The sequence below is a fragment of the Octopus sinensis genome, linkage group LG25, assembly GCF_006345805.1.
Source record: "Octopus sinensis linkage group LG25, ASM634580v1, whole genome shotgun sequence".
Classification (NCBI taxonomy): domain Eukaryota; kingdom Metazoa; phylum Mollusca; class Cephalopoda; order Octopoda; family Octopodidae; genus Octopus; species Octopus sinensis.
In genome coordinates this window covers 19,145,611-19,161,326 of record NC_043021.1, presented here as the reverse complement: position 1 = coordinate 19,161,326, position 15,716 = coordinate 19,145,611, and the positions used below count along the sequence as shown (strand labels likewise).

General features: G+C 40.1%; 1 protein-coding gene across 1 annotated transcript in view; it reads right to left on the bottom strand.

Moving 5' to 3' along the window:
• Positions 1–2,027: 2,027 nt before the first annotated feature.
• The window catches only part of LOC118767882, a 74,835-nt gene continuing 61,146 nt past the window's right edge, over positions 2,028–15,716 (bottom strand). The window contains exons 4-5 of the mRNA XM_036513223.1: positions 10,803–13,992; positions 2,028–2,471 (exon numbers count right to left, since the gene is read on the bottom strand). Coding sequence (XP_036369116.1) covers positions 10,841–13,992 — 3,152 coding nt within the window. The 3' untranslated portion in view covers positions 2,028–2,471; positions 10,803–10,840. The remainder of the gene's footprint in view (positions 2,472–10,802; positions 13,993–15,716) is intronic.

Below are 15,716 nucleotides of genomic sequence, written 5' to 3'. Positions count from 1 at the left end.
ACAGTAAAACCCATATACATACATATATATCCACACGCACACACACACAGAGGGATGCATACATACATATATTTATACACACACACAGGCAGATATATAGAGATATACATAAACCCAAATATATATATGTATATAATGTATACATACACATAGAGATAGATACACAGATACATAGATATACATACATATATATGCATGAATATATATGCGTGTGTGCAGACATAACATCAACATATATCAGTGATTGGTTTTTCTAGATGCACAACTCAATTCAAAACACAACATTACATGTTAAAATATTTTAAAATAAATTATTAGATGACATCCTTTTTAAAAAAGGGTCTCTACTTATTTTGCTTTTTTTTTGGTATTTAAAAAAATGTTTGAGTCTTAAATATGTTCACTGAGAGCGAAGTAATGTCGGATGAATTGGCTGAAATTCTTTTTTTCTTTTCCATTAATTTCTTGGAAAAAAAAAAAAACAAGTTTTAAGGTGAAAGGAAAAAAAATGCAGCTCTAAATGATATCAGTTGAGGTATGCCTCTACACACACACAGTGGCTGCTATCTTGTTTATGAGCGAAGCCATTGTTAGAAAGAATCATTGAAAGAAGTCATTGATAATGCAGTGTGAGGCCTTTATATGACTCTTAAGCCACACCAAAGATTTGCACATTTTATTGCATAATGCACAGTTGTGCTGGCTGGCAGAAGGAACCAGTTTCACAGTATGAAGTCTTTTGACATGCCTTTTTGAATCATCCAAGTGAAAGGCACACCTTTCCACAGGCTGCACATGTTCTGGTGTCAACAATAGCTGTATCATTATGAGAGCTCAAAATCTCTCGTGGAAGCGTCATCCAACCAAAGTGCAAATATATGGGAAACTACCACCTGTGTCATCTCTTGTGAAAGGTAGGAGAGTCCAGTTTACTGGACATTGTTGTGGAGCTGAAAACGTGGCAATTTCTACTCTTCTCCTCTGGAAGTCATCAGCTCGCGATACCAGAGGACGCACACTCTCCTACCCTGATGTAATCTCCAGGGATACAGGCATCCAGCAACAGGACCTCCGTAATGCTATGATGGACTGTGAAGTCTGGCGTAACAGGGTAAATTCCATTGTCTCGACCACGGTCGAGACAATTATGATGATGATCATTTCTTACAAGGGGATTGGTTCCCAGTGACTTCTTTTATTGCTGACCAGGCCTGCATGACTCAAGCATTTCCTTCTACAAATCACACACACAAAAAAACAATACTCTTTCATTTTCTATTGGTTCACTCTTTATATATATATGTATGTATATGTATACATACATACATACATATATATATATATATTGATAAAAATGGTAAGATAACAAAAGAATGAAGGAGACCTCGAATTTATGTAAATAGAGGAATTTATCTGTAAAAGTAATATGTGACAATTATTTGGTAGCCATGATAAAACTCCGAGTTTCAGATGCCGGGGGTGGAAATCCATGCTGCCACCTCCTCAGTTATCCGGCCATCCGATGGCTATCAAATAATTGTCACACATTACCTTTACAGATAATAAGAATAATAAGAAAAAAGGAAAACCTTTGTTGCAGCACACCTAATTAGTGTTCCCTATGAGCAAAATATAACATAGATCAAAGTGGAGGACAGATTTTCGTAGGTCAAATTCCTTTATCGTGGGAATACAAAATACATTAAAAAATTCATCTAAATAGGTTTCAATTGCTTGGAACCTAATATTTCAATGAATTTTTTATGCATTTTGTATTCCCACGATAAAAGAATTTGACAATCTCCATTTTGATCTATATATATGTGTGTGTGTGTGTATATATATATATATATATACATGTATATATATGTATGTGTATGTCTGGGTTTTGGGGAATATAAACAGCTGAAGGAGAATATATATAAATATTCCTCGATACAATTATTCAACATGGAATAGGGGTACATTTTTCTATTTAATTGATGAAAATCAAAGGAAAATAATTTTAGAAAATGTCCTGTTTTTAGAAAAAAACAAACAATTTTTTTTGTTTTGGTCTTTATAGCTTTCAGGAAGAGAAACAAATCTTTAGTTTTTTTTTTTTCTTTCTGCAATAGTGATTATGACATTGATGATGATGATGATGATGACGACAATGATGATGATGATGATAAAAGAATTAAATAATACAAAAGATTATAACAGACTCCCTGTTACTTTTTTTTCTCTCTTTTACCTGGAAGAACGATGATCACCTAAGAGATGATGGCAGTGGAAGTTTGTAACATCTACAGGCACTTTAATTATTCTGGTGCTTTACCTTCTGTGTTCAATTTCTGTTGAGGTTGGGTCAAGTTCACTTTTTGTCGACTCAGGAGATTGATAAAACCAAGTTCCTCCCAAGAAGAATAAGTCCGGGGGTCGATTTGTTCAACTAAAGGCGGTGCTCCAGCATGGCCACAGTCAGATGACTGAAACGAGTAAAAGAGTAAGAATTAAGGTTGATGTATGTAATAAAAAAACGCTCTCTTCCTCAAACAATTATTATTATTATTATTATTATTATTATTATTCTCTGTTTTGACTTTTGCTTTATATTTGTACAAGTTGGCTCCAAGTCTTACCCAGAGACCTCAAGAGACAACAGGTTGTTATGCCTAGCGTGCCATATATTTGGTTTTGTATTTAGTGTTGTACTAGTGAATGTCAAAAAAAAACCGAAAAGTATGTTTCTTTTAAAACTTGAGATTACATAGAAAGTATTTTGCGTAGGATATGAGCTGTTCCCATGAGCACTATCTTTTGAATTTCTGCCATTTTGGGGTTTCCTGGTATCTGAGTTAGGTAGCAATCAGCCCCTATTGCTATCTTTCCCAGGGCACCTATGACAACAGGTATTGTTTTAGTCTTCAGTTTCCACATTTTGCTGATTTATTATTATTATTATTATTAATGCGATGAGCTGGCAGAATCCTTAGAGTGCTGGATGAAATGCTTAGTGGTGTTTCCTCCGTTACTACATTCTGAGTTCAAACTGAAAGCAGCTATTGAACAAGAATGGCCACAAGTACAAAATGAAGTGTTTCTTGATATTTGCAATTGCTTTACTTCACATTATCAACAGTGTCTGGACCAGAACGGTCAGCAGTTTGCAGACAGGTGTTCATAAAAAATATTAAATGCTGTCTGTAGATTCTATTGAATTTTGAAAGCGAAACATGCTTTGATAAACATTGACTTTATAATCAATTAATGTGTGTGTGTGTGTTTTTTTAAATTTATTTTATCTAGTTTCAGCTCATGAGCTGTGGCCATGCTGGGGCACCGCCATTTGGTGTTGCTACATGATTTTACTTCACGAATGCTTTTTAGCAATTGCCATTTGGTGCATGAGAGAGTTCGATGCAGCTGCCCTCATCTGCACCTCCTGCCGTGAAGTTGGTTTATCTGGGATACCTGACAAGAAGAAATCCAGTTTTATTTTAAAGACATCTGCATCCACCCCATGCAGGTCTCTCAGGTTCTTCGGGAGGATATTGAAGAGCTGTGTGTGTATTTATAGCTATAAAACAGTCCTTGGACGAAAATTGTATGCACATTTTGCTTTGACGGTTAATAGCGGCCAAACCGAAGCTAGGATTGAGCTGAAAATTGGCAGGGATACTAAATGCGTGGTGAGGATGAGACCCGCGATGGTAAAAATTCGTAAGCTATAAAGATGTGGTTGCTATGACAAAAAGAGTGATTTTTTATCGATTCAAGAGGACTTTTGGAAATATGAAGGGGTGATAACAATAAAATACTTAATCCTTGCATACAGGTATGTCCCCTACATCTCATTTCAGCTCAGTGTTCCTAACCTTGCAGGCTTGTGGATGCTGATGCTACATAAAAAAGCACCTGTTCCTGTGCCATGTAAAAGCATCCATGCTGGTGCCATGTAAAAAAAGCACCCAGTATACTCTGTAGTGTGCTTGGCATTGGGGAGAACATCCAGCCATGGGAACCAAGCCAGAGCATGGTTTCTTATTTCTTTATTGCCCACAGGGGGACAAACAAGTGCAGACAAAGGGGTTAAGTCAATTACATTGACCCCAGTGCGTAACTGGTACTTAATTTATCGACCTTGAAAGGATGAAAGGCAAAGTCGACCTTGGCAGAATTTGAACTCAGAGCGTAACGGCAGACGAAATACCTGTTTCTTTACTACCCACAAGGGGCTAAACACAGAGAGAACAAACGGATTAAGTCGATTATATCAACCCAGTGCGTAACTGGTACTTATTTAATCGACCCCGAAAGGATGAAAGGCAAAGTCGACCTAGGCAGAATTTGAACTCAGAGTGTAACGGCAAACGAAATACTTATTTCTTTACTACCCACAAGGGGCTAAACACAGAGAGGACAAACAAGGACAGACAAACGGATTAAGTCGATTATATCAACCCCAGTGCGTAACTGGTACTTATTTAATCGACCCCGAAAGGATGAAAAGCAAAGTCGACCTCGGTGGAATTTGAACTCAGAACATTACAGTAACGGCAGGTGAAATACCGCTAAGCATTCCGTCTGACATGCTAACGTTTCTGCCAGCTTCCTGCCTTCATGGTACGATGACAACGACGACGATGATGGTGGTGATGATGACAATGATGATTATGATGATAACGATGGTGGTGGTGATGATGACAATGATGATTATGATGATGACGATGGTGGTGGTGATGATGACAATGATGATTATGATGATGACGATGGTGGTGGTGGTGATGATGATGATGATTATGATGATGACGATGGTGGTGGTGATGATGATGATGATGACAATGGCGACAACGATGCTGACCAGATGACAGTGATGCAAGTTGAGCTTTGCAAGAATTGAACAGACACACACACACACACACACAAACAGACACACACACACACACATACACACAGACACACACACACAGACACACACAAACAGACACACACACACAGACACACACAAACAGACACACACACACAGACAACACCCACACACACCACAGACACACACACAGACACACCACACAGAACACACACCGACACACACACCACACACACACACAACAGACACACCACACACACACAGACACACACACACACACACGACACACACACACAGACACAGACCACACACAGACACACACACACACACACAGACTCACACAAACAGACACACCACAAGACACGCCACACACCAACACCACACACACACACACACAGACCACACCCAACAGACCCCACACACAGACACCCACCAACAGACACACACACACAGACACACCCACACAACAACAAACACATCACACCGACCACACCACACACACACAACCACAAACATACACACACACACACAGACTCACACAAACAGACACACAACACACACACCACCACAAACAGACACACACACATGATGACACACAAACAGACACACATGACACACACACACGACAACACACACACACACACAAAATGAACACACACACACACACACACACACAGACACACACACACACAGACACACACACACACAACACAGACACACACAAACAGACACACACACACACACACACACACAGACACACACAACACACACACACACACACACACACACACACACAGACACACACACACACACACAAAGAGTAAGAACAGAACGAACAAAAGCCCAACAAGGTCGTCCTTTTGTCAGCCGTTAATCATCTGTTTTATGGTGGAAGGGAACTGAAGCAGAATTTGTTTCTCTTTACAAATACTTTGATGTGTCTTTCTTTTTGTTTCTTCCAATCATCAGAATGGATGAAAAATAATTGCGAGAAAAAAAAAAATAAAATGATTGTTTTTTTTTGTTAGGAAAGATGAGAGGTACTGAGAAAATACTAAAATAGTGAAATAATAAAATACATACATCGGAGTGGTTTGGCGTTAGGAAGGGCATCCAGCTGTAGAAACATTGCCAGATAAGACCGGAGCCTGGTGCAGCCTTCTGGCTTCCCAGATCCCCGGTCGAACCGTCCAACCCATGCTAGCATGGAGAACGGACGTTAAACGATGATGATGATGATGATGATCTGTGTGTGTGTGTGTGTGATTTTTTGGACCAATATATATATAAGGCGCAGGAGTGGCTGTGTGGTAAGTAGCTTGTTTACCAACCACATGGTTCCGGGTTCAGTCCCACTGCGTGGTACCTTGGGCAAGTGTCTTCTCCTATAGCCTCGGGCCGACCAAGGCCTTGTGAGTGGATTTGGTAGACGGAAACTGAAAGAAGCCCGTCGTATATATGTATATATATGTGTGCGTGTATGTTTGTATTTGTCCCCCTAGCATTGCTTGACAACCGATGCTGGTGTGTTTATGTCTCCGTCACACTAGTAGTTTGGCAAAAGAGACTGATAGAATAAGTACTGGGCTTACAAAGAATAAGTCCCAGGGTCGAGTTGCTCGATTAAAGGCGGTGCTCCCGCATGGCCGCAGTCAAATGACTGAAACAAGTAAAAGAGAGTAAAAGATATATATATATATATTAATGTATATATGTATATTTAAGTATATATATTCACACAGGTGAAATAAATCCATAATCGAAGAAGCTATTTACCTATGCACTCATGGGCCAGAGAAGAGAAAAATGGGACAGGTAGAGTAGTCAATTGTACACTGTTTCACCTGGCCTAGCATACCTGTTAATTAAGAAGAGGGCTTCGAAAATGGGTCACCCTCATCCCCAAGGGCTGAGAATCATTGCTACAACCCTGTCACGAACTAAGGGCGATGAAAAACATTTCTGGTGCTCCTTTCAACGAAAAAGGATCCCTCCAAGACATCAGAAATTCTTCTTTTAATGGCTTCAGAAATTTTACATTTTACAAATATATGAAACATGCACATAGTCGCAGGAGTGGCTGTGTGGTAAGTAGCTTGCTAACCAACCACATGGTTCTGGGTTCAGTCTCACTGCGTGGCATCTTGGGCAAGTGTCTTCTGCTATAGCACCGGGCCGACCAATGCCTTGTGAGTGGATTTGGTAGACGGAAACTGAAAGAAGCCTGTCGTATATGTATATATATGTGTGTGTGTGTGTGTCTGTGTTTGTCCCCCTAGCATTGCTTGACAATCGATGCTGGTGTGTTTACGTCCCCGTCACTTAACGGTTCGGCAAAAGTGACCGATAGAATAAGTACTGGGCTTACAAAGAATAAGTCCCGGGGTCGATTTGCTCGACTAAAGGCGGTGCTCCAGCATGGCCGCAGTCAAATGACTGAAACAAGTAAAAGAGTATACACACACAAATCCTCCTCCTCCTCCTCATCATCATCATTGTTTTAACTTCTACTTTTCATGTTGGTATAAGTTGGATGGTTTGGCAGGAGCTGACCTGGTAGAAAACCGCACCAAACTTCTGTGTCTGTTTTGGCATGGTTTTTACAGTTGGATGCCCTTCCTAACATCAGCTACCATGCAGGGTGGACTGAGAGCTTTTTATAGGGCACCAGCACCGACAAAGTTAGTTTTGGTATGGATTTTACAATTGCATGCCTTTCCAAAATGCCAACTACTTCATAGTGTGGACTGGGTGCTTTTTAAGTGACACCTGCACCGGTAGGGTCACCAAGTGTGGCACCTGCACTGGTAGGATCATCAAGTGTGGCACCTGCACCGGTAGGGTCACCAAGTGTGGAACCTGCACTGGTAGGGTCACCAAGTGTGGCACCTGCACTGGTAGGGTCACCAAGTGTGGAACCTGCACCGGTAGGGTCACCAAGTATAGCACCTGCACCGGTAGGGTCACCAAGTGTGGAACCTGCACCGGTAGGGTCACCAAGTGTGGCACCTGCACCGGTAGGGCCACCAAGTGTGGCACCTGCACCGGTAGGGTCACCAAGTGTGACACCTGCACTGGTAGGGTCACCAAGTGTGGCACCTGCACTGGTAGGGTCACCAAGTAGCTCACAAGACAAGGAATTTTGAGAGGGGAGGGTGCATTGGAGGAGGGGATCTTGTGTCAGAACATGAAAGGTTAGAGTGTGACAGAGAGACAGAAACAGGTGTCTTGCTGTAGAGGAGGTACATGGTTTCCCAGAGAGTGGGGGGATCAAGAATGAGGACAGACGCAGGTGTGCTGCTGAGTTTGTTGTATACAGTGCTCAGGTGTACAACAAATGAACTGCACTCTATGCACTGAAGTGTGTAATTTAACTGAGTCACGCAGCAGTATGGCCTTCATGTCTAAATTTACACCAGACTTGTCACTGGACCACCCACCCCTTGCAACAAACCCTTCTGTTGTCGGACGTACTCTTAACACAAACACAACATCATTAACAAGGCAACAGGCGGCCTGCCTAAAGGTGGTTGCTCGGTCTGTGAGAAATAGCAGTTAAATAACCCTCAAATTACACCCTACTGTCTTAAGAACGAAAGGGAGACATCGGATACTGTGGCCCTTAGTCACTAAGTCTGACAAAAAAAAAAGAGAAAAAAAATGACAAATGGGAGGGTCAACTTTGGAACACTTTTGATCGTGGGTCTGCTCTGTTTTAGCAGGTTGGGGTTAAACAGTAACAACAGCAATAACAACGACAACACCCTTTATTATTGTAGAACAAATAAGAGAATGGGCTATAAATAAAACCACTTGGCTGGATGTGATCTTTTATTATTGACGAGGTGCAGCCAATTTCATAGTATTGATCTTCCAATTAACATCATTGATTCACATTGACATACAAGTACACAGCTACACCATCTCTGATAGGTCTTTTTAATATATCATCATTATTATTATTATTATTATTATTATTATTATTATTATTATTATTATTATTATCATTATTATCATCATCATCATCATCATTATTATTGTTATTGTTATTATTATTATTATTATTATTATTATTATTATCATTATTATCATCATCATCATCATCATTATTATTGTATTATTATTATTATTATTATTATTATTATTATTATTAATATTATTATTATTATATCATTATTATTATCATTATCATCATCATCATATTATTATTATTATTATATTATTATTATTATTATTATTATTATTATTATTATTATTATCATATTATTATTATTATCATCATCATCATCATTATTATTATTATTATATTATTATTATTATTTTATTATTATTATTATCATTATCATCATCATCATCATCATCATCATTATTATTATTATTATTATATTATTATTATTATTATTATTATCATTATTATTATCATTATCATCATCATCATCTTTATTATTATTATTATTATTATTATCATTATTATTATCATTATCATCATCATCATCTTCATTATTATTATTATTATTATTATTATTATTATTATTATTATTATTATTATTATCATTATTATCATCATCATCATCATCATCATCATCCTTCTTCTTCTTCTTCTCTTCTTCTTCTTCTTCTTCTTCTTCTTATTATTATTATTATTATTATTATTATTATTATTATCATTCAGTAGTTTTATTTTTATATCGTGCTTTCACTTCACTACTTAGCGCAGCTCTGTGTGCCTTCTGTGGTTTGCTGTGATGCTCTGATGGTTACTGTATTGAAAGTGTTACTTATTATTATTATAATTATAATTATTATTATTATTGAATTATTATGGGGAAGGTGTCAAGCTGGCAGAATCATTAGCATGCTGGATGAAATGCCTAGCAGTATATCACCTGTCACTACATTCTGAGTTCAAATTCTGCCAGGGTCGACTTTGCCTTTCATTCTTTCGGGGTTGATAAATTAAGTACCAGTGAAATACTGGGGTCAATGCAATTGACTAGTCCCTTCCCCAGAAATTTCAGGCCCTAAGCATATAATAGAAAGGATTATTATTATTATTATTGTTAAGGCAGCGAGCTGGCAGAATCATTAGCACACTGGATGAAATGCTTAGCGGTATTTCACCTGTCACTATGTTCTGAGTTCAAATTCTGCCGAGGTCGACTTTGCCTTTCATTCTTTCAGGGGTCAATAAATTAAGTGCTAGTGAAGTACTAGGGCTGATGTAATCGACCCTTCCCCAAGATTTCAGGTCTTGTGCCTTGAGAAGGATGGATTATTATCGTCATTATTATTTTTTAATTATTATTGGGAGTGTTGAACTGGCAGAATTGTTAACATGTGGGGGCAAAATACTTTACTCTTTTACTTGTTTCAGTCATTTGACTGTGGCCATGCTGGAGCATCGCCTTTTAGTCGAGCAAATCGACCCCGGGACTTATTCTTTGGAAGCCTGGTACTTATTCTTTCAATCTCTTTTGCCGAACCGCTAAGTTACGGGGACCTAAACACGCCACCATCAGTTGTCAAGTGATGTTGGGGGGACAAACACAGACACACAAACATATACACCCACATACATTTATATATAGATATATACGACGGTCTTCTTTCAGTTTCTGTCTACCAAATTGACAACAGCAACAATAATGATGACGACAACGACAATGACGATGATGATGACGATGACGAGGAGAAGGAAGAAGAAGAGGAGGAGGAGGAGAAGGAGGAGGAAATAATAGTTAAGTTAGTGTTAGCATAGTGAGCATTAGAAAGCTAATTACAAATAATTATGGGGCGAGGAAATGATTGATATTGTTTTTTTAACAATTTCAGTTAGTACAAGTAACAACTTCCACTAATTAGAAATAATAATTATATAACATGTTAATTATCAGGTTTAAAAAAAAAAATGACAAAAAAAAAATAACAATGATGTTTTCAGATATCTTACCTCTCCTAAAGAACACAGATGCTGGGAAATGGTTGTTTTCAAACAATTGTCTTCACATCAATAATGGCATTTATACTGTGGCCAGTCTGGCCAGAATTAATCGTGCTGTCTGTTCTTGCTGGTGACGATGTGTAAGATGGTGACTGAGGCGCCGTTGCAAATGGTGATGAAGGTGAGGATGCAATAGCAGATTTGGCAACATCCTGCCTCTCTGCTATAACTTCAGCAAGGAATCTCCTCAGAGACCTTGGTGAACCGTCATCAATGTTAAACAGGGATTTTGGTGGTAAAACCTTCTCTGGACCTTCCACAGTCCGAACGCTTGCCATTATAGGCTTTTCGACTTTCTCGGCCGACCTTTTCCTTGCTAACAGTTCTTTCTCCAATTTCCGTATAAAAAGCGGGGATGTTCGAAGCGTGTCAACGTCCATGAGTTCTTGTCGTAACCGCTCTACTTTTTCTCTATCAGATTCCTGTTCGATTTTCTTAAGAATTTTCAGACATTTCAAAGAATCTGTTGATGACGAATCGCTGAGATCATCTTCGTCCTTTTCATCGTTTTCTTCGAGTTTTTTACCTGTTTCATACTTTGGAGATTCAGGTTTGTTGACATTTCTATCTGGAGATGTCGCTTGGAGAGCCTTAACTTTCTGTACTGGAATGGTTCGCGATGCTATTGGCGGAACATAAGCAATCAAATGAAGGTCGTTTGCCGATCGAGTACCTTGCCGAGCATTTTTCAGATTCGGCCAAAAGAGACTTCGGTTTATATCAGAAAAACCAGCCATGGTTAGGTCATCCGTAGCTTTAGAGAGACTAGGTGGCATCTCTTTGGTTTCACTACCAATGTGTGAGAAAATGGATTCGTCTGAAACACTGCGATACATTCGATTAAAACTGGACAACAACAAAGAGTCCTGGACACATTCGGAGACAGATTTGTCTTCATCGCTTTGAAGGTAGGTTCCACTTGTAGTATCGATGCTGATCTGGTCACTCAGGTCCGCGTTCTCTGCAGATGACTCCGCCATGTGCTTTTCTGCTTGGTTGCGTAAACGTTTTATGATATCGTGAGAGGCCAATAGTTCCGTCGTGATGAGGGACGGGCGCTTCTGAGTCTGAGCTTCAGGAGATGGTTTTGACTGAGAATTCTTATTAGGTGTCTCACTGTTGGCATTTTTAAGGCAATTTGTGGAAGGACTTGCTCGATTTGTCTTTGCAGTGGATGAAGGCAGTGGAGGCGCTGGTGGTGGTGGTGGTGGTGGCGGTGGCGGCGGTGGCGGTGGGGCTGCTTGTGGCGGCGGTGGTGGTGGAGGGAAAGGCGGCGATTTGCTTTTAGCTAATACAGCGAGAGGTTGGGAGGTCAATGGGTTTTGAGAAGGGCCCTTCTTTTTGTCGGTAGCGGCTGCAATCTTAGACAAATGTGATGGTGGAAGCGGAAGTTTCCGTAAAGCGACTGGTGTATTTTCACGCTGTGGTTTGTTTGTATTTTCTGACTGATAGAGGGGAGTGCTGTTCTCTGTTTGCCTTTCTTCAATGTGGTGGTCAGCGTAATTTTCATTCTTTCTCTTGATGTCAACCGATTTCTCCCTATCGTTTCCGTCGATTTTCTGATTATCTTTTGGAGGTTTTACAGAAGATTCATCGGTGAAATCCGCCCCCAAGTTTGCAATTCCTGTCAGTGTGTTATGATCATTCTCGTCGGACTTGTTCTGACCAAGTAACGAAATAACTGAGCTTGTCGAAGAGAGCGTGACCGATTCTGAAATCGTTGCCGTGTCATTCCCTTCCTTAGATTTTCCCTCCGAATCATCGTCAGCCTTCTCAGACATCAGGTTATCGTCCGGTTTAAATGCGACACTCTTACGCCGAGACTGAGATATTGGTTGTGTCGTTAGTGTATATCTGGACTGGTCTTCTTCTGGGTTTTCTTCTGAATTCTTCTTGCGACTAAACATGGGAAACATCGACGTCTTTGGGGAATCGTCTGCAGATTCGAAATGATGAGAAGAAGAGGAATTAGGCTGCACCGTCTTGTTCTTTAACCAGCTGAAAGACATTAATGCTTTGGATAGCAATTTGAACTTGCTGACTGGCTTTGTGGTGCTTCCGTAAGCAGAACTGGAAGACACTGCTTGAAGGAAGGATTCGGAACGCATGTAGGAGGGTTTTGTTTTGTATAAAGTTGTTGACTGGAGACCTTTTGAATGTGCATCCTCGCTGATGATGCTAGAGTTTTCCGAAATGGGTTCGAAATAAGGTTTTGGCCCATGGAAATCAAAACTCACACCAGATGGGGCAGTGGGAAGACATTGAGATTTTGATGTCCATATCTCACCCTGTGTCGTGGTTGATTGATGTTTGGGCTGTGCCCCCGAGGAAGTCGCTGTTGGTGGTACTGGGACATTTTTATCGTCACCTCGATAATTTTTATCATTGCTACTGCTCGTTACTGCATTTGCTTCGTCACTCTCAGAGGCGGTTACAGTAATAGCAATTGGTGCTCTGCTAATTGCGTTTTCATATCCTTTCGGTGGCGTCGGTGGAGGTGGGGACAGTGGATGTGGTGGTGGTGAGGGTGATCGATCAAGGACCTCTGCAATGTCATCTTCATCGAACAATTCCGATGTCTGAGCACTGCTTGATTCTGAATTGACGGGCGACGAAGGTTTTGAACTGTTCAATTCACTCTCTGCAGATTTCACGGCACCGTGGACATTATTATTGTTCGTGTTGTAATACTTAGTATTATTATCATGAACAACAACAGAGACAGAAGCTGAAGAAGGGCTTTGATGCTTTTCTTTTGGGGATTCAACAGGAGATGAGATTGAGGCTGCTCTCTGCCGCTGTTTCTCAGCGATGACAGGCAACAGAGACGATGACGCAGTACGTTCCAGGTTTAAATTTATGTTTGCCAGGGACTGTTTCCGACGTGGGGTTGAAACACTGAGCAGATGCCGAGTAGGGGTTGTTGAGTAGATGTGCACATCGGCTTGCACGCGGGTTTTGGTGTCTTGATCTGAGGACAGAGCACCCTCTTTCTCTGTTGGCACTGCTGACCCAATCTTGTTTTGTGGTTTGCCTGGATGAGATTGGTCTTTCTTTGATGCTAGATTCTCTTGTAATTTTAAATTTTGCTCCTGGATGTGGGCTTTTAGGCGATATGATTGCAACTTGCAGGTTGATTCTGCAGAGAAAAAAAAAGATAATGATAATGATAATAATAATAATTAGACAGCAGCAATAATAATAATAATAATAATAATAATAATATAATAATAATGATAATGATGATGATGATGATGATGATGATGATGATAATTATTATTATTATTATCATTATCATCATCATCAGGTGTAAAGTACTGTCTGTCTGAGGTTCTTGTTGTGACTTGACAAACAATACAAACCCCTGGTAGACACAATATCTTCAATCAACAACCTCACAATATTGGATACTGTGTGATGTCAATAGTAGTAGTAGTAGTAGTAGTAGTAGTGGTGATGATGAGGAGGAGGAGGAATAAACAATAGTTAAGTTAGTGTTAGCATATTTAATATAGGAGGAGGAGGAGGAGGAGGAGGAGGAGGAGGAGGAGGAGAAGGAGAAGAAGAAGAAGAAGAAGAAGAAGAAGAAGAAGAAGAAGAAGAAGATAAAGAAGAAGAAGAAGAAGAAGAAGAAGAAGAAGAAGAGGAGGAGGAGGAGGAGGAGGAGGAGGAGGAGGAAAAAACAGCATCAACAATAACAATAATGCTTTCTACTACAGGCGCAAGGCCTGAAATTTTGGGGGAGTGGGTTGGTCAATTACCTTGACCCCCAGTATTTGACTGGTACTTATTTTAATGACCCTGAAAGCATAAAAGGCAAAGCTGACCTCGGCAGAATTTGAACTTAGAATGCAAAGATGGGCAAAATACCATACAATTCACTTTCCTCCCTATGTTATTTTTTTGTATCTATTTCTGTGCCCCAGCATGGCTGCAGTCTAATGACTGAAGCAAGTAAAAGGTAAAAGATTATTTTAGATTTATTTCTCATCAACCTACTAATGTACATCTTAACCATTTAAGTGTGAAATTAAATTTCTTAATTGTATTAGTAACGATGTTAAATAATCTGCCAAAAATTAGAATTGGCATTCTCTTCCAAAATCCCTTTGCAGAGCTGCTAGAATGAGAATAGCCTGGGCAAAAGTTCAGAGAGATCCTACCTCTGCTGGTAACAAAGGGCCTCTCGCTCAGAGTGAAAGGTAGACTGTATGATGCATGTGTGTGAACAGCCATGCTACACGGCAGTGAAACATGGGCTGTGACTGCTGAGGACATGTATAGGCTTGAAAGAAATGAAGCTTGTATGCTCCACTGGATGTGTAATGTCAGTGTGCATACATGACAGAGTGTAAGCACCCTGAGAGAGAAGTTGGACATAAGAAGCATCAGATGTGGTGTGCTAGAAAGACGACTGCACTGGTATGGTCATGTGTTGCGTATGGATGAGGACAGCTGTGTGAAGAAGTGTCACACCCTAACAGTGGATGGAACCTGTGGAAGAGGTAGACCCAAGAAGACATGGAATGAGGTGGTGAAACACGACCTTCGAATGTTGGGCCTCACAAAGGCAATGACAAGTGACCAAGACCTTTGGAGATATGCTGTGCTTGAGAAAACCCGGCAAGCCAAGTGAGATTGTAATTGTGGCCGATGCCAGTGCCGCATAACTGGCCCATTTAAAAGCACCCTTCAATCATTGGGCAATATGTCATGCTTGTGAAGACCTGTGGAACTGAGTGAAATCATAGTTGTGGCTGATGCCAGTGCCACCTGACTGGCACTCATGCTGGTGGCACATAAAAAGCACCATTTGAGTGACATGTAAAAAGTGCCATTTGAACTTGGTAGATGCCAGTGCTG